The 23,187-nt window shown below is 49.4% G+C and overlaps 1 protein-coding gene across 4 annotated transcripts; it reads left to right on the top strand.

The window, feature by feature from the left end:
* Positions 1-1,137: 1,137 nt before the first annotated feature.
* Positions 1,138-7,694, top strand: LOC113029594 (apoptosis regulator Bcl-2-like). Of its 4 annotated transcripts, none has more exons than XR_003273442.1 (4): positions 1,138-1,896; positions 1,971-2,317; positions 2,485-2,813; positions 6,696-6,756. XR_003273442.1 is itself a non-coding variant. In XM_026180566.1 (4 exons), the coding sequence occupies exons 1-3, from the start codon at positions 1,779-1,781 to the stop codon at positions 2,581-2,583; spliced, it is 564 nt and encodes a 187-aa protein (XP_026036351.1). In that variant the 5' UTR covers positions 1,138-1,778; the 3' UTR covers positions 2,584-2,587; positions 2,675-3,298. The 4 variants fall into 4 exon arrangements, 3 of the variants coding, with proteins under 3 accessions (XP_026036351.1, XP_026036350.1, XP_026036349.1); XM_026180566.1 differs by lacking the exon at positions 6,696-6,756 and having other exon boundaries at positions 2,485-2,587; positions 2,675-3,298; XM_026180565.1 differs by lacking the exon at positions 6,696-6,756 and having other exon boundaries at positions 2,485-3,298.
* The last annotated feature ends 15,493 nt before the right edge of the window (positions 7,695-23,187 follow it).

Genomic DNA, 23,187 nt, shown 5'->3' with positions numbered 1-23,187 from the left:
TCTCTGCCTGGCTGGAGCAGCATCTAATAACCAACTCGCAAAATAAAACAAAATTAATTGTTTTATTTGCTGCTTAAGTCAAAGTAAACTTTATTGTTATCTCCGCTACATGCAGTACAGTAGTGCAAGTAAACAAACAATAAATATAAGAATAGTAAGAAAATAAACATACACTTTAGGACCAGGAGTAAAGGGATCAATAAAAATTTAAAATTTATAATTTACAGTTTGATGATTTAAAGTCTCACACACAACCCGTCGAAAGGGGAGGGGGCGGCGGCTTCCAAATAGAGCACATTTCATTCATAATTATGTAAATTCAAGCCCATTATGGATTCATGATTTGAACCCTGGGTTGTGCGAAATCCCAGAAATACAGCTTAGACAAAGTGAGTCTGTGAACTAAGGTGTAGGTGTGTTAGGTTATGTTGTGGTGATCCTCAGGTTGCGGGATTTGTGTTCATACTGGAGTGCAAAACTAAAACCAATGGAAGATGGACAAGAAAAGTTCAAAGCCATCAGGTGCTCAGCTTAGAAAAAAGAGAAAAGAAGAGGAGGAGAAACGAGCAACAGATGCAGGTAAGCAGCTGTGTGATTGGATAATGGCAGGTCATCCTGAACCAATCAGAATCAGAATACTTTATTAACCCTTAAAGAAATTATGTGGGTTACAGTTGCTCCAAGAAGAAATGGTAAAAATAGCAACAGTAACAGACTAAACTGCAAACAATACATGATGTTACAGATTTTACACGTTTAAGAAACAGCACTAATATATACAGATCACTCAATTATAAATAGCAAGGACTAACAGAGGTGATTATAAATAAATATCAAGAAAATTAGTGAGAATATTCCAGAAAAGAGCATGTGTTCAGCACAATATTAATTAGTCATTGTCAGTTCTTTATTTGTCCTGTTCTCATTGTATGGCGAATTATGATGGCTGTTTGGTAGCCGTTTGCATAGTATGCATACTCTCTCTCTCCTCATGTATGTGTGTGTTTCTCTGGTGAAATTCAGTATGGTTCCAGCAAGTTTTATGTTAATGTACAATCCATAATGTGTGTGTGTGTGTGTGTGTGTGTGTGTGTGTGGGTGGAGGGGGGGAGGGGGCGCCAGAGGAAGTGTTCGCCCAGGGCGCCAAACAGGCTAGGACCGCCACTGCTCAGACTGACGTTTCTCATCATCGTCACAAACACGTCACGTGTTGGAAAAGTCGGCTTTTGTTGCTCTTACATCACGTTTCACTTACAAACCACGACATTTTTACACGTGCACGCCCGCACCCACGCGCGAGGAGCTGCAGATGCGAGTGACGTAGGATGAGGAAGTGCGCGCTCGCGGAGCAGAGCTCCTCCTCCTCGCAGAGCTGCGGGGGAATCCCGGAGGGGCGTGCCCGCTGTTTGCGCGTGAGTGTGAGCAGCACGTGCATCGTGAAGGGAGCGGACTGATTATCGGTTATTGATCAGAAGCAGCGCGCGCCGTCGCGCCGCCATCACCTTGAATGTGTTCAGAGCGCGTCCTCGCGGCGCGCCCCGCGGCTGCGCGCGCACCTCCGCCCGCCGGTAACAGAGCACCGCGCGGAGCCTGAACCGGTCTGAACCCGATCCTCGGACCGTCCTCGCTGTGGGCGGAGTCTGAAGCGCTGACGTCACAGCACAGCTGATCAGCGATCGATACTTGTGTGAGGAGTTGCAGCACGTGACTGTCAACTGCAAAAGGCGTTCTCATTGGCTGAGGAGGATGACGTGCTGGTGGTGAGCCAGCGGGGGGCGATGGCCGCCGCCTACAGCAGCCGGGACCTGGTGGAGGACTTCCTGCGCTACAAGCTGCTCGGCAGGGGCGTGGCTTGGCCTCAGCGCCGGGCCAATGACGAGAGAGCCCCGCGTCCAGGTGAGGAGACGTCCACTTAGTTACCCGCTTCCTCAAACATGTCGCAGAGTAATGGCATCATCATCTCCTCCTAGACCCTCCTGTGGCCCCACCCTGCCTGCAGACCGTGCTGCGGAGCGCCGGCGATGAGTTGGAGCGACTTTACGGCAACGAGCTGTCTGCGCAGGTGACGGTGCTGCAACTGCGTGGGAACGGCGGTGGCGCTGCACGCCGGCGCCACCTGACGGCTATCAGAGAGGAGCTGTTCAGGGATGGCGTGAACTGGGGACGCATCGTCGCCATGATGGAGCTGGGCGGAGCTCTGAGCGCCGCGGCCGCCAAGTCGGGCGACGAAGGTCAGATGGACGATATCGCCAGCTGGATGGAGGAGAGTCTGGACTCGCCGTCGCTCCGGAGATGGATCCATGACAACGGAGGATGGGTAGGAGCACGATTTCCCTCCGAGTCCTTATCTCCGCTGATGTTTCCTTGTTTCCTTTGCTGTAACCTTTCTCTGTTTCCTTGTGGTTGACTTTCCTGCTTGGCTGTGTCCTTCCTCATGCATCCTTCCATTCCTGTTTCCTCATCTACTCCTCTCTTGTCTTCCAGCTGAGAGCCCCTGAATTTTCCTGGAATTCCAGGACTCCTTGTTTCTCATCAATTGATGAGGTGGTTTTGGTTCTTCCTCTGCTTTTTCGGGGGTTCTGAAAAGGTGCTTGAGAGTTTTTAATGTTTAATGAGGTTCAAGTGTACTTGAAGAAGTTCATGTAAGCTAACTGTGGTCTGGCTGTGGTTGAAGGAAGTCCAGGACAGAGTTCAGGATCGACTGAGCACGCTCTGGTGCTTCAGGGAGTCGCAGATATGTTTGAGGCGTCCTTGAAGGAGGTGAACCTGCAGGAGTGAGAGAGCTGAGGAGATCGCTGCAAACGTACCAGGAGGTCCGACGAATCAGATCAATCAGACAATATCAGAGCCACAGAGAGTGTATGAGCACTGAACATGGGGGTGTTTGTGAGGACCCTAAACCTGGTCCCGACCTCACCCTTCAAACAGACACACACACACACACACACACACACACACACACACACACACACACACACACACACACACACAGAGTATTTTGGTTTGATTGCAAATTATATGCAAAGTGTAGAAAATCCCTAAAACTCTGTGGCCTCTGTGTGTGTGTGAGTGTACATGTTTAGACATCTTGGTGGGGACAGTAAATTGGCATGCACTATACCTGTGGGGACCAACAACATCCTCACGAGTTTGAAGACATTTTTGAGACTCAAAATGTGGTTTTAGTGTCAGAGCTACAGTTAAGCTCAGGCTCAGGTCTAGGCTCAGGGTTAGAGTTCATTTTAGGTGGGTACGGCAAGCAGCTGGGGAAAGCATTATGTCAATAAGATGTCCCCACAAGGATATAAAAACATGACTCTGTGTGTGTGTGTGTGTGTGATGATAAAACCGTTAAACTGAAACTGAGACACACACACACATAATCCTCATGTGACCTGAGAAAGTTGAAATGAGCAGCGAGCGTCTCCCTCCTGCAGAGGGAGCTGCGCTCTCAGCTCTGCTCCAAACCTCCAGGAGGTCGCTGCATCACTCAGAGCTCCTGAATCATTCATTCATCCAAACATCGGTCAGGAGAACTGAAACCCAGCAAACGAGCCTCTGAGCAGCACGCCTCCTCAGTGAGGTGTGAGAGGAGGAAGCCCCAGGGAGACCCAGAATGTGCTGGGAGTGCCTCGTCAACCTGGAGAAGCAAGAAGTGGTGCTCCTACAGAGGGAGCCCCGGAGTTGGTCCTGATAAGGACTAGAAGAAAGGCCCTGTGACCTCATCAGGACGGGGCGTGTCTGTGAGCACAGCCTGGGTTTGAGACAGGCAGTGATTTTGTGACGGAGCATCTGAGGCCCGCTAACGTCCTGCTAACCCTGCTAATGACCTCTAACGATCCGCTAAGGCCCTGCTAATGATCTGCTAATACCCTCGTAACACCCCGCTAATTACTCGCTAACGCCCACTAATGACCCACTAATGCACTGTTAACGCGTGCTAATGATCCGCCAACAACCTGCTAACACCCTACTAATTACTCGCTAGCGCCCGCTAGTGCCCTGCTAACGCCCTGCTAACACCCTGCTAATCACCCACTAAAGGCCCACTAGCTCCCTGCCAACAACCTGCTAACACCCTACTAATTACTCGCTAGCGCCCGCTAATGCCCTGCTAACGCCCTGCTAACACCCCACTAATCACCCACTAAAGGCCCACTAGCTCCCTGCCAACAACCTGCTAACACCCTACTAATTACTCGCTAACGCCCACTAATGACCCACTAATGCACTGTTAACGCCGTCCTAATGATCCGCCAACAACCTGCTAACACCCTACTAATTACTCGCTAGCGCCCGCTAATGCCCTGCCAACGCCCTGCCAACGCCCTGCTAACACCCCGCTATGACCCACTAAAGGCCCACTAGCTCCCTGCCAACAACCTGCTAACACCCTACTAATTAATGGCTCCATCATCATCTTCACTTCGTGGTCCTTCATCAGTAAACTGCACACCACCAGCAGGCCTGTTCCATGGGTTTGTGTGGTTTCCATGCAGCAGGTTTTCAGTATGTGGCGTGAGTGTGTGGTCATAAAGCTCCTGAAAATCGCTCGAAAATAAAATGGAGTCTGGTGCAGAGAGCCTGAGGCCCAAACAGTTCACTTTCTAATTATATTCTCTCCTGTCGCTGTGGTTTCCTTCAGTTATATCTACTGCCTGATAACACGAGAGGCTGTGTGTGTGTGTGTGTGTGTGTGTGTGTGTGTGTGTGTGTGTGTGTGTGTGTGTGTGTGTGTGTGTGTGTGGTATTACCCAGAAATATCTTTCCAGGTAATCAGTGTGGTTGAGTTTCCGCCTCAGGCTTCAGGTCAGCTGACACACCGTTTCTTCAGAACCTGCTCACAGCAAGGAGCACACACACACACACACACACACACACACACACACACACACACACACACACACACACACACACACACACACACACACACACACACACACAGATGTGTGTGTGTGTGCAGAGATCTCTAAGAACACAGGCAGTGGTGAGCTGTGCTGCTTTCTCAGAATTCTGCAGTCAAACTTTCCATCGTGGCGCTCAGCGCAGCGCGGTGGTTTCTCTCTCTGATGTTGTCTTGCTGGAGGATGGTGGCTTTTTCGAGCCCTGAGAGCACCCAAATGTGAAACACGGGGTCAGCCCATCACGCCTGGCCTTCCTGCAGCTGTGTGAGCCGTTCTCTGAGGACAGTACTGACTGAAGCAGTTGAGTCATCTCGCTAACATCTGATCTCTGAAGGCCTTATCGAGCTCAGACTTCAGGGTCAAATAACTCCCAGGTGTCTGTGCAGGTAAACCCCGCCCCCACATGTGACTCATCATGCCAGCGGGGTGGGAATCAGGCCGAAGCCGGACTGCTCACTTCTTTGCCAGAGTCCCGCTGACTCCATGCTGAGGACTGGTGTTGGCCCTCATCGGCCTGCAGGCCTGAAGAAATAAGCGAACTCTGCAAAGCCTGCAACTCCTCCGACGTCCAGCAGAGGCAGCAGTGAGTCAGTCCCTCAGACTCCGTGTTCAAATAAATGTGGTTACAGCCTCGTACACAGAATGTCACCTCTTTAAACTCTATTAAGGCTTTGAGTGATTAGGGGCGTGGCCTCTGTGACTGACAGGTGGACGGTGCTAGCTGTCTGCTAGCTTCACCTGAGCTGGACCTCTGCACCGTGTCTGTGCTGCTGGAGCATTTTTATTTAACATCATGTGACTGATAACATGGCTGCTGTGAGGTTACTGTACTAACAGAGCGACCAAGAAGGTGGAGCTCCAGACTCAAGCCGGCACCTGAGCAGGACGCCTCGTGGACGCCTTCAGGTGTTTCAGGTATGCAGAGGAGAGGAGGAGGACTGGGGCACACCTGGTTTGGGAAGTTGGAGGTGGGAGGCAGATGTCTGAGGTCTCCTCTGCTGCCTCCAAACACCTGTGTACAGTTACAGTCGATCTTTAAATTACATTTCAGTATAAACGTCTGACACGGAAAGCTTTTAACCTGGACTCTCACTGAGTCCACTGAGTCTGGAGCTGCTTCAGCCCATTGGACAGGATGTCAGGGTAAAGGTGAGCTGTCAATCATCCAGCCTGTGCATGTGCTCTTCTTCTGTGGTGTGAAGCTTCTTTAAAGGCGGCGGTCAGCTTCCTGTCAGGCTGAAGGCCGCTGGTGTTTGTCAGCAGCTCAGCTGGAGGCCCGAGTGCAGCTACAGGAAGTGCTCACAGGAGGGTTCTCCCCTAATCTTCATATCACACACACACACACACACACACACACACACACACACACACACACACACACACAGCATGCAGGGGAATAACCCAACACTCCCTCGTTAACACTCGACTGCTTTCACACAATATGAAGCAGCAGCACCGGCTTTGTGTCTTTGCGTGTGTGTGTCTTTGCGTGTGTGTGTGTGTGTTTGTGTGTGTGTTTGCGTGTGTGTCTAGACCACAGGTCTGAGTCATGTGACGCTGATGTTGGAGAGCGTTGATGTCCACAGTGACCAGTTTGCCTACACGAGTCATGGCAGACTGATCACACCATCAAACGTTGGGCTGATTGTCACTGAGTGATCAGCTGCTGGTTTCTGTCTGTATGTGTTACTGAGGCTGTGTAAATGAAGCTGAATGAAAGTACACACTGTTCTGATCTGTCAAAAAACAAATACGACAAATGAAGTGTTTCCTGTTTGTCTTTTTTCCCAGGATGCTTTTGTGGAGCTGTATGAGTCCAGACCCACTGACAGCTTCTGGTCCCTGAGGACAGTGTGTGGACTGGTCGTACTGGGAGCAGTTGGGGTCATACTGGGATTTCTATTCAGCCAGAAACAAAACTGATGGGAGGTGTTATCTGGTCCAGCCATGGAGCTGCAGTTCCTGTGGTGTCCACCAGCTGCTGCTGTGCTCCACACTGAGACTCTGAAGGACACTGACTTTGTGTGGGTGGATTTTTATGGGGACGTAAATTTCACCACCAAAATTCTCTGAGTGTTACTTTTAAGGCTTTGTTGGCTGTTTAAACTTTGAGTTTCTCATGGTCACAATAACATTCAGCCAAAGGACTCCAGGAAGACCGACCTCCAGCTGACTGTAAATAAGGCATTCTCTCACTTTTTTACTCTGGAAGTTTCCTTCCAGCCTTTATGTTAATCTGAGCAAAAGACATCCTGGACCTGCATCAGACTAAGCTGGCCTGAAATGATGAAGCAAAGCATTTAAGGAGGATTCACAGGAACAGCCCAGTGAACGGACAGGAAGCCAGCAGCTGTCAGAGGCACTAACAGCTGCACAGCACCAGAAGAAGCTCCAGCAGGACTGTGAGCCAACGGCAGCGCCTGATTGGATCAGCTTCAGATCAGGTGACTGAGATCCAGCTCGACCAACATCGAAGAAATGTTTATGTGGTACATGAAGCTGATGAATATCTGATTATTGAAGTCTGGTTTGTGACGCAGTTTGGTGCTTATGTTAGCACCAGTGAGGATGATGATGATGGTGACGAGGAGGAGGAGCCAAACCTTTGAAGAAACTAAGGAACCATGTAAAAAGATTTAAATGTAGCAGAAATGCTGAAACCGTCTATAAGGATGTGCTGTGCCTCAGACTGTGTGAAACAGAGACCCATGTTCATTTCCTGTTTGCTCTGCCTTTCAAAGTAAAGGTTCTACTTAAACAGACTGCTTATTAAATCATTGTTGTATTAAATGTAGTCTGAGAGTTTTTATTACCATGAAGTAAACAGAAGTGAAAACCAAAACCCAGTGTTAAAACTGTTAAAAAAAATATAACAGAGCTCACTCACTGTGTGTTAATACGCCTCTCTGTAATAGGTGTAGGCTGCTGGGGGATTCCCATGATGCACTGGGTGTCTTTTATCCTGTCTTCCTTCTCTCACCCCAACCAATCACAGCAGATAGCCCCGCCCCTCCCTGAGCCTGGTTCTGCCGGAGGTTTCTTCCTGTTAAACAGAGTTTTTCCTTCCCACTGTCGCCAAAGTGCTGCTCATAGGGGGTCATATGATTGTTGGGTTTTTCTCTGTATGTATTATTGTAGGTCAACCATACATTGTTGAGGCTGTTTAAATAAGGCTGAGTTCAGATTCGTCTGTTGGAGGCTTTGTTTCCTCAGCTCGTTTCACTCCAGGAGCTTCGCTCATAAAACAGAGCAGCGCTTTGAGCTTTAGAAAAGTTTTCCTTTGATGTGGAAGTCTGAACTTCAGGTCCGGAATGTTCCGGCCGTCTTGGTCTGAGCTGTGGAGCTGAGGCCTCTCAGGAGAAGTGAGGACATCCATGTTTTTGTGGTCGATAATGTTCAGTTACACTGAGAATGTAAATGTTGATGAATCTGTTTGAATTGTTTTGAATTCAGATTCAAACTGAAACAAGTGGTCCGGCTCGAAGCTCGAGTTGTTTTCCAGATGAAGGTGCTCTAATTCCTGATGAACTGAAGACCTTTGGAGGACTTTCCCTGTCAGATATGTGGATGCAGGACCCAAACACAGGACTCTTAGAATGAAAACAGTGTTTGTTTACAGTGAAGAAAGTCTTCTGAGCGTGCTCCAGGTGAGGATGTATGTCCCTGACACCTGTGCAGCGTCTTCCTGTTGTGTCGGTGGTCCATGTTTCACTCCCCTTGCTCAGTATCTACAGTGCGCTCACTCCGTTCCCTCGTCTCCATAATCCTGCAGGAAACCACAGAAGCAGTCGTTAGGATTCCCACCAGCGACCACACAAACACTTTGTAAGACTTAGTTTTCAGAGCAAACTGACGATTCTGTCACAGTGAAACAGCGTCGACGGAGCTCAGCCACGTTGCTAAGAAGCTCCGGAGGTGAGGCTGAACTGCTGCAGGTGTGTGATTATGCTTCAAGCGAATCCCCACGGCAGGGACACCACTGTCCGGGCCTGGACTCACAGAGAAACCAGAACACCAAAAAACACGCACACACACAAACGAGGAAACATGGACCATGGGAACACACAACCATGGCAGATCACCCGGCGAGGACTGCGGACCGTGACATTCCTGTTCCCCAGCCTCGTGTTTTCCACCAGAGTTTGTACAAAGTAGAGACAGGACATGATGAGAAACAACGTGCTGACAGAATCACACGGCTGACAAATGAAAACTAAACTGAGAAAGAGCCATTAGCGAGGCAGACAACCTGAGTGGTAGGAGGAGGTGCCCAAACCTCTGGAACAGCTGCTGATCAGCTGACCTAAGCACTCACAGCTGCAGCATCTCTCACAGCTGCTTAGGAGCAAACCCACGTGACCATTTATGGTCCTGGTATAATGTGCTGGTCACAGAGCGCTGCAGCACGAATCACCTTCTGATGGTTGTCGGTCTGACTCTAGCTAACAGTGAAGCTTTGAGCACAGATGTAATCTAACATCATCACAGATGGACCAGAGGTCTCACCTGAAGTTCACTGTATGAAACCAGAGGCCACAGAGAGGCAGTCACACCTGTGAGATGGGCTGCCTGGCAGCATCCAGGTGATTCCCACTGAAGGTGACGGGAGTTTTCATGGATGATGAAACTGCAGAAGATCCACTGAGCTGGACTAACTCCTCATTATCATCTACAGGTTCAGCTTGATCAGAGCTGTATCTTTGAGACAACACTGCCACAATCAGGCCAGACTGGGAATTACAACAGTGTTTAATCAGCTGAGACAGAAACACACTGGTTATGTTTTAACAGCAGCACCCTGCTGAGCTGACAGTGTAAGTCAGGGGTGGGCAACTCCAGGCCTCGAGGGCCGGTGTCCCTGCAGGTGTTAGATGTCCTTGAACCAACACAGCTGATTTAAATGGCTAAATTAGCTCCTCACCATGTCCTGAAGTTCTCCAGAAGCCTGGTAACGAACTAATCATGTGATTCAGGTGTGTTGACCCAAGATGAGATCTAAAACCTGCAGGACACCGGCCCTCGGGGCCTGGAATTGCCCACCCCTGGTGTAAGCGATGGTTTGGGTATTTAAGGGTTAACGTGCAGGTTTACAGTCCCGAGAAGTGGAATCATCTCAGGTCAAATGTACAGTCCAGAGTTCTGCCTTTGTATCGCTGATCTCGCCTGAGGTGGATTTCAGGTGACTTGAGTCAAACGTATGAGTGACTGCAGTCTGGTAGGTTTCTAGAAAAGATGACAACATGTACATTTAGGAGCTTCATGCAGGCGGTCACCGACACTCTGCTTACCTGTGGCATCTGTACCTGCTGGGTGGACTTTGGTCCCCAAAGGAGGAATCAGTGTTTGATGGGTTTAAGTTTCTGGTTCTGAGTTCTGGTTGCAGCTCATCCTCTGCATCACATCTGAGCAGGAGCTTCCTGCTCCGTCCATCCACGAGCCCGACAGGAAACAGATCCCAATGAGCTTCAGCAGCTGCTGTTCTGAACTCAGTTACAGCATCTAATCCTGAACTACACTCTAATGGGTCTATACAATTAAGTTATTGATATAATTAATAATTCAAACACACTGAGCTCACACTGCGGGAGGAGCCGCAGCCCACTGCCAGAGATCCTCAGGTTGCTCCAGCAGGCCAGGGAATCCTTTGATGGTGGCACCAGAGTCGGAAAATGAGTTCATACGTCTGTCATTCATAAAAACAGACCCTGCACTCTTTGGCTTTCACCTGATGGGTGGGATCTGTAAGCTTTGGTCAGAGTTTTGGGGCAGTGTTCAGCTGTATCGCCAAAGCAGACGTCTGACCCCGTGTGAACGCTGACCTCAGGTGATCTCAGGTGACCTTAGGTGACCTCAGGGTGCATGATGTCATCCTCAGCCCAAGAACACCTGACTTTACATTTATCTATTCAATTTCAATTCAATTCAATTCAATTTTATTTATATAGCGCCAAATCACAACAAAAGTCGCCTCAAGGCGTTTCATAGATACAGAGAAAAACCCAACAATCATATGACCCCCTATGAGCAAGCACTTTGGCGACAGTGGGAAGGAAAAACTCCCTTTTAACAGGAAGAAACCTCCGGCAGAACCAGGCTCAGGGAGGGGCGGGGCCATCTGCTGTGATTGGTTGGAGTGAGAGAAGGAAGACAGGATAAAAGACATGCTGTGGAAGAGACACAGAGGTTAGTAACAGATATGATTCAGTGCAGAGAGGTCTGTTAATACATAGTGAGCGAGAAAGGTGACTGGAAAGGAAAAACTCAATGCATCATGGGAATCCCCCGGCAGCCTACATCTATTGCAGCATAACTAAGGGAGGATTCAGGGTCACCTGGTCCAGCCCTAACTATATGCTTTAGCAAAAAGGAAAGTTTTAAGCCTAATCTTGAAAGTAGAGATAGTAAATGGTAAATGGCCTGCATTTGTATAGTGCTTTTACTCAGTCCCTAAGGACCCCAAAGCGCTTCACACTACATTAAGTCATTCACCCATTCACACACACTGGTGATGGCAGCTACGTTGTAGCCACAGCCGCCCTGGGGCGCACTGACAGAGGCGAGGCTGCCGGACACTGGCGCCACCGGGCCCTCTGACCACCACCAGTAGGCAAACATGGGGTTAGTATCTTGCCCAAGGATATTTGGCACGCAGCCAGGAGGCAGCCTTGGATCGAACCACCGACCTTCTGATTAGTGGCTGACCTGCTCTGCCACCTGAGCTACAGCCAGATAGTGTGTGGTGGGGCGTGGTCTGCGGTGCCGTGCAGGGAGGGCGGACGCACCTGCACGGAATCCTTAATCACGCCTGCCTAGTTAAAAACACGGGGACTCAGGGGTTTGGGGGTGTTGTGGTGAGATGTAAATAAAGATGGCTCTGAATGATACTCCGTGGTCCTGCCGTGCCTTATTCTCGCCACATTGGTGCCGAAACCCAGGAGGAAGCACGGCGGGTCCGTATTGGAGCCAGGGAATGGAGGAGCTGGCCCAGAGGGTGGCCGAAATGGCGGCCACCCAGCGGGAGCAGGCAGCGGAGGTGCGCTGCTCTGGGCCTGGGCGCCACCCCCACAGGTGTGTCCCGAGGACAGTGAAGCGGTGGAGGAGCCGCGTGAAGCACCTCAGCAGCTGGAGGTGGCAGACGAGGCGCGCGGGGATCTGCGCCTGCCGGAGAAGGGGGAACAGCCGGGTGAAGGGCTGCTCCTGCCAGGAGCGGTGGATGAGCCGCTCCAACCGGAGGCGGCAGGCGAGGCGCACGAGGGTCTGTTCCGGCTGGAGGAAGAGGAGCCGCGCGGGGGGCTGCTCGAGCCGGGAGTGGCGGCAGAAGGAGTAGTAAACCCAGGCACAATGTACATTTCAAATTCCTTTATTAATTTTAAATATGTTTATATTGTCTACCCTGTAAAATAGTCAGATGCCTATTCAGATTAATGTACAGAATTCACCTGCTTGCTGCTACTACTGCACATTCACCCAATATATATATATATATATGTATGTGTGTATGTATATATATATATATATATATATATATATATATATATGTGTATATATATATATATATATATATATATATATATATATATATATATATATATATGTGTGTGTGTGTATGTATATATATATATATATACCTGTATGTATATAAGATAAGATAAGATAAGATAGAACTTTATTAATCCCTCGGGTGGGTTCCTCTGGGAAATTCGACTTCCAAAAAAAGCACAGCAACGACCGAAGTTACAGAGTTACAGAACTGTTATATATATATATACACACACACACACACACACACACACACACACACACACATATATATAAATACAGAGACAATATAAATAAAATATACGAAGGGGATAAATAGAATAAATAGGAATAAAAAATAAAAATACAAGTGAATTGCACATTTCAAGTATTGAGTCTATTGCACTGTTGACTATTTACAAAAGTATTGCACAAGGTATTGTACAGTGAGGTGAAGAGGCACTACAGCTTAGTTGTTCCCCCCTCCTTTGTCCTCCTGTTTCCCCTCCCTCTCCCCTCCAGAGAGGAGTTAAACAGTCTGATGGCGTGTGGGACAAAGGAGTTTTTAAGTCTGTTAGTTCTTGTCTTGGGGAGAAGCAACCTGTCACTGAACAGACTCTTCTGATTGTTTATGGCCGTGTGCAGAGGATGCCCAGCATTGTCCATAATGTCCATCAGTTTCTTTAATGTCCTTTTCTCTGCCACTGTCACCAGAGTGTCCAGCTTCATGCCGACCACAGAGCTAGCCTTCCTGATCAGTTTCTCCAGCCTGGATGAGTCCTTCTTTGCTGTGCTGCTCCCCCAGCACACCACAGCATAGAAAAGTACTCCAGCAACCACCGACTGGTAAAACATCCTCAGGAGCTTCCTGCAGATGTTGAAAGACCTCAGCCTCCTGAGGAAGTACAGTCGACTTTGGGCTTTTTTATACAGGTGCTCTGTGTTGCATGACCAGTCCAGTTTATTGTCCACCCACAGCCCGAGGTACTTGTACTTGTTGACCACCTCCACCTCCTCCCCCTCTATCTGAACTGGCAGTGGACCTTCTCTGGACCTCCCGAAGTCCACAACCAGTTCCTTAGTCTTTGAGGTGTTGAGTTGCAGGTGGTTTGTGTGACTCCATGCGACAAAGTTCCTCACCAGACTTCTGTACTCCTCTTCCTGATCATCCCAGATACACCCCATGATGGCCGTGTCATCTGCAAACTTCTGAATGTGGCATAATTCAGAGTTGTAGCAGAAGTCAGAGGTGTACAGGGTGAAGAGAAGAGGGGACAGCACAGTTCCCTGTGGTGCTCCTGTGCTGCTGACCACAGTGTCAGACGTGATGTCCTTCAGCCTGACGTACTGTGGTCTGTCGGTGAGGTAGTCGGAGAGCCAAGCCACCAGGCAGGGGTCCACCTCCATCCTGTTCAGTTTTTCCTGAAGCATACAGGGCCGGATGGTATTAAAGGCACTGGAAAAGTCAAGAAACAGGATCCTGACCGTGCCTTTCCCCCATCCAGGTGTGAGTGGGCTCTGTGTAGGAGGTACAGGATGGCATCCTCCACTCCGACACCCACCTTGTATGCAAACTGTAGTGGGTCCTGGGCATGTTGTACCTGTGGTTGGAGGAGGTTGAGGAAGAGCCGCTCTAGAGTCTTCATAAGATGTGACGTCAGTGCCACCGGTCGGAAGTCATTCAGCTCATTGGGCCGGTTCTTTTTGGGGACCGGGACGATGCAGGATGTCTTCCATAGGGCGGGCTCCCCAAGTTCAGCAGCACACGCCTTTAGCATCCTAGGACACACCTTGTCTGGGCCTGCTGCCTTTCTGGGGCGAAGCTTCCTCAGTTGCCTCCTGACCTGATCCACTGTGACACTGGGAGATGTTTGGGAGGAGGGGAGGGGGGGAGATGTCTTGCTGCTGAGAGAGGGATTGGAGGAGGGGGGTGTCATGGTGTCAGGAAGGGGGGGAAGCGAGGGAGGCAGGAGAGTGGGGAGAGGACTCTTTAGTGAAGGTGAGGGTGAGGGTGGGGGGGTTGTGGGCTGGTCAAACCTGTTGAAGAAGTTGTTGAGTTCGTTTGTCTTCTCCACAGTCCCCCCCACTGTGCTTTTCTTGGTGTTGTGGCCTGTGATGGTTTTCACACCATTCCAGACCTCCCTCATATTGTTCCTCTCCAACTTCTGCTCCACCTTCCTCCTGTAGGTGTCCTTTGCTTCCCTCAGGCAGCGTTTCACCTCCCGCTGTGCTGCTTTCATCTCCTCCTTCACTTTGCTCCTGAAAGCCTTCTTCTTCATGTTGAGGACAGCTTTGACTTCCTGTGTTACCCACGGTTTGTTATTAGGATAACACCGTACCGTCTTAGCAGGGGCGACTGTGTCCACACAAAAGTTGAGGTATGTATGTATATGTATATATGTATATGTATATTATACATATGTATAATACCTACAACCACGATTACCGACACTAACAAGCTGATCTACAATACGGCAACAGTGATCAGTGAGATGCTTGGCTACAAGTTGAACAGCGACAAGGGGCAGTACCCTCCATGGAGAAGGAGGCTAGAGGGCAAGATCAAAGTAGCACGGAGGGAGGTTAACCAACTAACGGAGTTGCAGAAAGGTGCGACAAATAAGGTGCCTAAGAAATACAGCAAGCTGTCCATACCTGAGGCCTTGGAAACTGCCAAGCAAAGACTCATAGCCTTGGCCAGCCGCTTGAGGAGGTACACCAGAGAGATAGAAGGCAGGAGAATAAACCAGCTGTTCTCCACAGAACCAGCAAAGGTGTACTCTCAGTGGCAAGGGAACAATAAGAGAACAGCACCACCAAGGCTGGAGATGGAGCAATACTGGAAGAGCATATGGGAGAAGGATGCAACCCATAACGGCAATGCTCAGTGGCTAGAGGATCTGAGGGCTGACCACAGCGACCTCCCTGAACAGGGTCCAGTAACCATCACAGTGGCAGATATCCAAGAAAGGGTCTCCAGTATGAAGAGTTGGACAGCACCAGGGCCCGACATGGTTCACGCCTACTGGCTGAAGAAGCTGACTGCACTCCACGAGCGTCTGGCAGCACAAATGAACCAGCTGCTAGTTAACGAGAGACACCCGGAATGGCTAACCGAAGGCCGGACGGTCCTGATCCCCAAGGACCCCAAGAAGGGACCGGTCCCCTCCAACTACTGACCAATAACCTGCCACAGTACTACATGGAAGCTCCTGTCAGGCATCATATTGGCTAAGATGAACAGGCACATGGGTCAATACATGAGCGGGACACAGAAAGGAATTGGCAAGAATACCAGAGGTGCAAAACACCAGCTACTGGTAGACAGAACAATCAGCCGAGACTGCAAGACCAGACTGACCAACCTGTGCACTGCCTGGATTGATTACAAGAAGGCCTATGACTCAATGCCCCACAGCTGGATACTGGGATGCCTAGAATTGTACAAGATCAATGGGACCCTAAGAGCCTTCATCAGGAACTCAATGGGGATGTGGCGTACAACACTAGAGGCCAACTCCAAGCCCATAGCACAAGTCACCATCAAGTGCGGGATCTACCAAGGAGATGCTCTGTCCCCACTGCTGTTCTGCATAGGCCTGAACCCCCTCAGTGAGATCATTAACAAGACCGGCTACGGATACCGACTACGGAACGGAGCAGTTGTCAGCCACCTCCTGTACATGGATGACATCAAGCTGTATGCCAAGAGTGAACGAGACATCGATTCACTGATCCACACTACCAGGCTATACAGCAATGACATTGGAATGTCGTTCGGACTGGAGAAGTGTAGTCGGATGGTAACAAAGAGAGGGAAGGTAGTCAGAACTGAGGGGATTGAACTACCAGAAGGCAACATTGCAGACATAGAGGACAGTTACAAGTACCTGGGGATCCCGCAGGCAAATGGGAACCATGAAGAGGCCGCTAGAAAAGCTGCAACCACCAAGTACCTGCAGAGGGTCAGGCAAGTCCTGAGGAGTCAGCTGAATGGTAAGAACAAGATCCGGGCCATCAACACGTACGCCCTGCCCGTGATCAGGTACCCTGCTGGGGTAATAGGCTGGCCAAAGGAGGAGATAGAAGCCACTGACATAAAGACAAGAAAGCTCCTTACCATGCATGGAGGGTTTCACCCCAAGTCCAGCACCCTGAGGCTGTACGCTAAGCGGAAGGAAGGGGGCCGGGGACTGGTGAGTGTCAGCACCACAGTCCAGGATGAGACAACGAACATCCAAGAATACATTGGGAAGATGGCTCCAACTGACCGAGTGCTCAGTGAATACCTCAGGCAGCAGAAACCCAAGAAAGAGGAGGGAGACGAGGAACCATCATGGAAGGACAGGCCCCTGCACGGTATGTACCACCGGCAGATAGAGGAGGTGGCTGATATCCAGAAATCCTACCAGTGGCTGGACAAAGCTGGACTGAAAGACAGCACAGAGGCACTAATCATGGCAGCACAAGAACAAGCTCTGAGCACAAGATCCATAGAGGCTGGGGTCTATCACACCAGGCAAGACCCCAGGTGCAGGCTGTGTAAAGATGCCCCAGAGACAATCCAGCACATAACAGCAGGGTGCAAGATGCTAGCAGGCAAGGCATACATGGAACGCCATAACCAAGTGGCCGGCATAGTGTACAGGAACATCTGTGCTGAGTACAACCTGGAAGTCCCGAGGTCAAAATGGGAGATGCCCCCAAGGGTGGTGGAGAATGACCGAGCTAAGATCCTGTGGGACTTCCAGATACAGACGGACAAAATGGTGGTGGCTAACCAACCGGACATAGTGGTGGTAGACAAACAGAAGAAGGCGGCCGTAGTGATCGATGTAGTGGTTCCGAATGACAGCAATATCAGGAAGAAGGAACACGAGAAGCTGGAGAAATACCAAGGGCTCAGAGAAGAGCTCGAGAGGATGTGGAGGGTGAAGGTAACGGTGGTCCCCGTGGTAATCGGAGCACTAGGTGCGATGGGGTCTTGCCTGGTGTGATAGACCCCAGCCTCTACTTTCGAATGTTGGAACACTGAGCTACTAGTTGTTTCGCCGTCATTGTGGATGTTGGGTATCGAAGAATCCATAGGTCCCTCATCCTATTCATGTAGCCCCTTCCGCCGGGGTTACTTGCGTAGTAGCATTCCAACAACGCCCTGTTTTCGTCCCTTGCCCACCGATGCCTTCTTGTTCCAGTAGCCCACTTTTCGTCAGGGTGCCCTGGTTCCTCAACACCTGACGCGGACCTTGTTGATCCGGGCGACGTCCGAGCCGGCATGCCTTCATATTTATCTGTCTCGCTCATGTCTGCGGTAGGCTTGCTTAGCATAGGGGGTCTAGCCTTAGGACCCTTACTGGATACAGACGCCCCAGGCAGGAATCAAACTTGCGATCCTCTGTTCCAAAGGCGTGTAGTTTAACCACTACGCTATCCAGCTGCTATATATATATATATATATATATATATATATATATACGTATATATATATACATATATATATACGTATATATATATATATACACATGTTGAGGAGCGTGTCAGGCTACATTTCACTGTGTGTTATACTTGTATAACTATGCATGTGACAAATAAAGAACCTTGTACCTTGAGTAGTGACGGAGAGTAAAGAGAGAAACTGTCTGTATTTCTTAATTGCAAATGGCACCAAATTGTATTCAAACTGAGCCACACTTATGGAGCTCCACAGTTCTGTTCCTGGTGTTTTGGTTGACATCTCCTGATTTTCCCATGTCACAGAAACAGGCTCTGTGTTTTGCCTTATATGCATCCACAGCTGTGCCACCAGTTTACTCACATGGACTCTACGAACCAATCAGAAGCTTCTTCAGCTCAGAATGGAATCGTCTGGAGTTTTCATATTAATTAACAATAAACTTAGTGTATATGTACTCCTACATTTGATGAAAGTGATAAAAATAGAAGCTCTGTCTCTCTTTATTCTGACATTTAACTAATTCAAAAGATGTTTCAATATTTATTTATCCAAAACAAAACAAGTTTACTCTAAATGATGTTGTACAGTAAAAAAATGTTCTTGTGTTTTCCATAAAGTGTAAATATCTGGTTTCAACTGTGAATATACGGCTGTGTATTGAAATTCCTCTTGTTTTGCATAGAAATATACTGAACAACATACAAAGCTTAATATGTAAAACACTACCAGAGTTTTTTCTTTGAAAGAAGCTCCTTGCAGGAGGGGGAGATACAGGAGAGGTGGAGGAAGATCTCAGCCTGGGTGTTTATTGTCTCATGTAGTCTGGAAGATGAGTGGATGGTGGGGTGGGTGCAGTTTTCTCTGTGGTGGGGTTGGGTGGACTGTCCCGGGCTCTGTGGGGCCGGGCGGCGCTGCTGCACTGGGCCCGGTCTGGATGGGCCTGGGCCCCCTTTCCCTGGCGGGTCGCGGAGTATGGGGGTGCCTACTGGGGTCAGCGGGGGAACTGGCCCCAGGGAGGGGTCACTTGCCCCTCCCTTCCTTCCCTCCCCATCTCCAGCTGCCTCCCTCTTCCCGCTCCACCACAACCACCCACACATGCAGGGCCTTGGGGTATGTCACCAGGGTGCAGAGGAGGCTACCCCCCCCTCTGCACCTTAGAACACACATGCATCAACATTACAATGAGCGGGTGGAGGGAGGTTTGGAGTCTTCTCTCACCCCCGTTCTCTGCGACCTGCTGGAGCAGGGGGGCTAGGACTAGGAGGAGGAGTTGGCCGTCCGACTGCGGTCTGGAGTGTGGAGCCTTCCTGCTGCTGCGGAGTCGGGGCGGTCTGCCTCCCCCCACCGCAGGGAAAAGGGAAACACCAACTGGGTCTGGGTGCAGTTCCCCCCTCCAGGGGCAAGGGTACCTAGACCCGGTTTGTAGAGTACGCTTGGGGAGTGTGATTGTGTGTACAGCGTCTCTTTATGTCTGTCTCCACGTTGGTTGAGTGTGGAGTAAGTGCATATGAGAGCATGAGGGTGGGAATGGATGTTTGTGTGTGCCTGTATGTCTGTGTCTATATGTCAGGTTGGGTGTCAGGCGCCACCTCTCTGGGGACACCTCAGGCCCTCCAAGGTTTGGAGGCCTATCTCCCCCTACCACCACTTCCCCTGCCAGTGGCGGACTCCCTCAGACATCGGTGCGTTGGTGGTTCTTTGTGTCCGGGGATGGGCGTCCAGGTACACACCGGCTCACTCCTTGGCGGCCGCTTATCGGGGCCTGGAGCCTGGGGCTCGCTCGGGCCACTTCGGAGGTGGGGTGCCCCCGGCCTCTCGGCCTGGGGCTCGGTCACTCAGGCGCAGCTGGCTGCCGGCGGAGCTCACGGGCGCGTCACTGCAACTCCCCCTGGCTTCTGCTCCGCGGCTGCTGAGTGAGCCCTCATCTGGGACTCTCCTCAGCTCTTTCTGGGACAGTGGCGCAGCTGCCCCTCTGTTGGTCTTCCTTGGTCTCTTGTGTTCTGGGGGCCTCTGGATGTCTGGAGTTTTGATCTCCTCCACACCTGCTTCACGCCCTGGAGGACGGGGCTGTGGCCCCCCCACACCCTCTAGCAGATTATTACATGAAGGAACCTTTTAAAAAAAACAAAAAACAAGCGCGTCCATGCTCACAGGTGTACACACGGGTGATCACACCCACAAACTACACCCTTTTTGGCTCCTACCTCAAAGCACACTGTGTTCTGTTGATCTTATGTGCTGCACAATAATGTTTAACATTTAGTATTTACTGTCATATTCCCATATATCATTGTGATGTTGTTTATTCTATTACTCTTGTTCTCTTCTGCTTGTTTTCTTTTTTCTTTCTCAGCAGGTGATCCAGGTGATCGATAGATGCATTTTTTTTTCTCTGCCCGTTCTGTTGGTTTTTGTCTTTTGCCCTTCTCCCCCGTCCCTCTTCTCAGCTGTTTCTCTTTCCCTCTTTCTTTCTCCCCTTCTTTCCCCCAGTCAAGTCTGTCCCGTATTCAGTAAGTGAAAATAAAATAAACAATAAAAGGTGAATCAAATGGACCATTACGGCAAGGCTGGGATGGTCAGTTTGGTAAAGTAAATCCGTTGGGTATCTTTCTTTGCCTTTAGACAACAATTCTGATGCAACAGAGCCAAACGGGACAGGCCAAAAAAAAAAAGAAAAAAAAAAAGAAAAAAAAAAAGAAAGAAGCTCCTTATGTCCATTCTTGTATATCAGTGCATTACTGATTGATTTAGCCGTGGAGGGAAACAACTGAAAATATGAAATAAACACACATGTGAGCTAAGACTCTAAAGAAACAGCATTGTTGTTGTTCGGCTTTTCATTTCACCATTTGTTGATTCACTGGAAGAGCGAGTAACATAATATGGGTCAAGTGATCAGTTTGATATCAATCTTTCGTGATGCACCGTCATATTTACATTATTTGTACAGTACGAATGATTTGCTTTGGTACCTGGTCAAACTTCAGCTCTCCTCTGGCTCCATTTCTCCAACAGCGCACTCACAGGCAGCAGCCCAGTAAGCCACCCCCACGCTCCGCCCCTGCCTGGGTCACCTGTCCATGTACAAGAAGTCACATGACTGCATTACTGGAAACGTGCATGATCCAGGTCAGTCTTTACCTGAAGGCGTGCTGGCGATTTGTTTGCTTTATCTCACTCAGGTTATTACTTTCGTACTACCAGCTCACCTGCACTGACAGGTGTAGGACTGTCTTTGAAAATAGGATATGACCTCACAGGAAGAGCTAACGTTCACCAGTTTTAGAGCGCTCCAGAGTCCAGTGTGTGTGATAAACCCGGTGGACCCTCCACCACAGAATGAAGCAGACCCCGCCCCACTCTGACAGCAGAAGAAGACCGTGAACACTCACCTGCTCGTCCACTTCCTTTTTCTTCTGTAACGTGCAGTTGTTCTTCCTCTCCCCTGAAACAGGAAGTCAAACGGCTATGTAACAGGAAGTGTGTAGCACACGTTTCCTGTGTCTAGCACACACTTCTCACTAACAAGTGCACAAAGTTCCTGCGTGCTTGTTAGTTCATGCTTGAAAGCTCTGTCAGGAGTGCGGCGCTCGGAGGATGGGAGGACGCAGCGCGCGGTGTAGTTGATGACATCACAGCTCGACTCCAGTGTCTTATGTTGCCTTTAAATATTAATCACTGTGATTAATATTTAAAGTGAAAGTTGTCCATGTTTCATGTAATTGAAACATTAAACTGATTATTGAAAAGTGTTTTTAAGCACATAGATGATCTGAAAAGGTTCACGTCACATGGGAGGGATCAGCAAAGAGCTGTAGTCCACTCTGTAGCTCATCAGTGTTAAACAATCAGCACAACTATAACGTTCTAATTTAGGGGGTTTGGTGGTTTTGACTCCTGTGGAAGTGCCCCAGGACTACGTCTGCTCCTGGTAGGACATTTTGAACTGAATCTTTTGTCTTTATTCTCTGACGTAGAAGATAATAATGATAATAATAATGATGGATTGCATTTATATAGCGCTTTTCGGGACCCCTCAAAGCACTTTACAATTCCACTATTCATTCACTCTCACATTCACACACTGGTGGAGGCAGCTACAGGTGTAGCCACAGCTGCCCTGGGACAGACTGACAGAAGCCAGGCTGCCATATCATCGGCCCCTCTGGCCAACACCAGTAGGCGGCAGGTGAAGTGTCTTGCCCAAGGACACAACGACCGAGACTGTCCGAGCGGAGGCTCGAATCGGCAACCTTCCGATTACAAGGCGAACACCCAACTCTTGAGCCACGATCGCCCCGTACAGATGAAGATGGACAGATTAGAGCTTCCTGCCTGTAACAAATCCATTTGTGGAAACCCACAATGATCCACACTAATGATTGTCAGTTACTGAATATGTTCAAGGTTACTTTACAGACTGAAGCAGACACAGCGACAGGAAACTCATCTTTTATTTTCACGTTGATCAGAGTTACAGAAAGAAACATGAAACTCTGACCCTCTGCTCTCTGACACGTTTGACTTCAACAACATGAAAACAGCCAAAATCCTCATTAATCTGTTGGACTTTTATTCTAATCAGCTCTAAAATGTTTCCATAAAATCTAATAAACTTCTCGTTAACATCAGTGTCCGATGAAAATTCTACAAATAAAGTCATTTTCCTGATTGTTTTGTTCTCAGACTGGAAGTCAGAGATCTTGGTTTCCATCCATCCTGAAGGTTTTCACAGAGCCGACTGTTCAGGTTTGACTCAAAGCCTTGTTTCTGGGACACTTTAGTCCTGAAACCTGCTGAAACTCTGACATGTTCTGCTGTTTGAACATCTTTGTTTGTATAAAGACGCATAGAAAATCGTCTCTGTGAAAATCTTTGATGTGAAAACCAAACCAAATAGACGAGCCTCGCGCTCGTGTTTCTGTAAGTGGATTGGAGGATTGAACATTGAACTGTATCAGCTGCTTCTGGGTGTTACAGATGATTCCTAATTTGCTCTCCTGTGAGTGCTGAACATCTGGCAGTGCGTCACATCAGCTGCAGCTCCCGTGAAAGGCACGGATCCACCTCGCAGAGAGCGGCGATCAGAGCTGAGCTGCCCTGGGATCCTTTTCTGCGCACCACGTCGATCACCTGTCGGGCTTTATCCGCCCTGCTCCTCACTCCGCCTAAATCCATTTCATCATCGATGATGACGCGGCGCTCCAGGAGTTTATCCAGCAGCTTCCTCAGGACGGGTTCGGACACTCTGTCGATAAACTGAGAGCGAACGGCCGCCAACTTCTCCTCTGCCGAGGAGTCGGCGGCGGT

This window comes from Astatotilapia calliptera, chromosome 9, assembly GCF_900246225.1.
Source record: "Astatotilapia calliptera chromosome 9, fAstCal1.2, whole genome shotgun sequence".
NCBI lineage: Eukaryota > Metazoa > Chordata > Actinopteri > Cichliformes > Cichlidae > Astatotilapia > Astatotilapia calliptera.
This window is presented reverse-complemented; position numbering and strand designations above follow the sequence as displayed.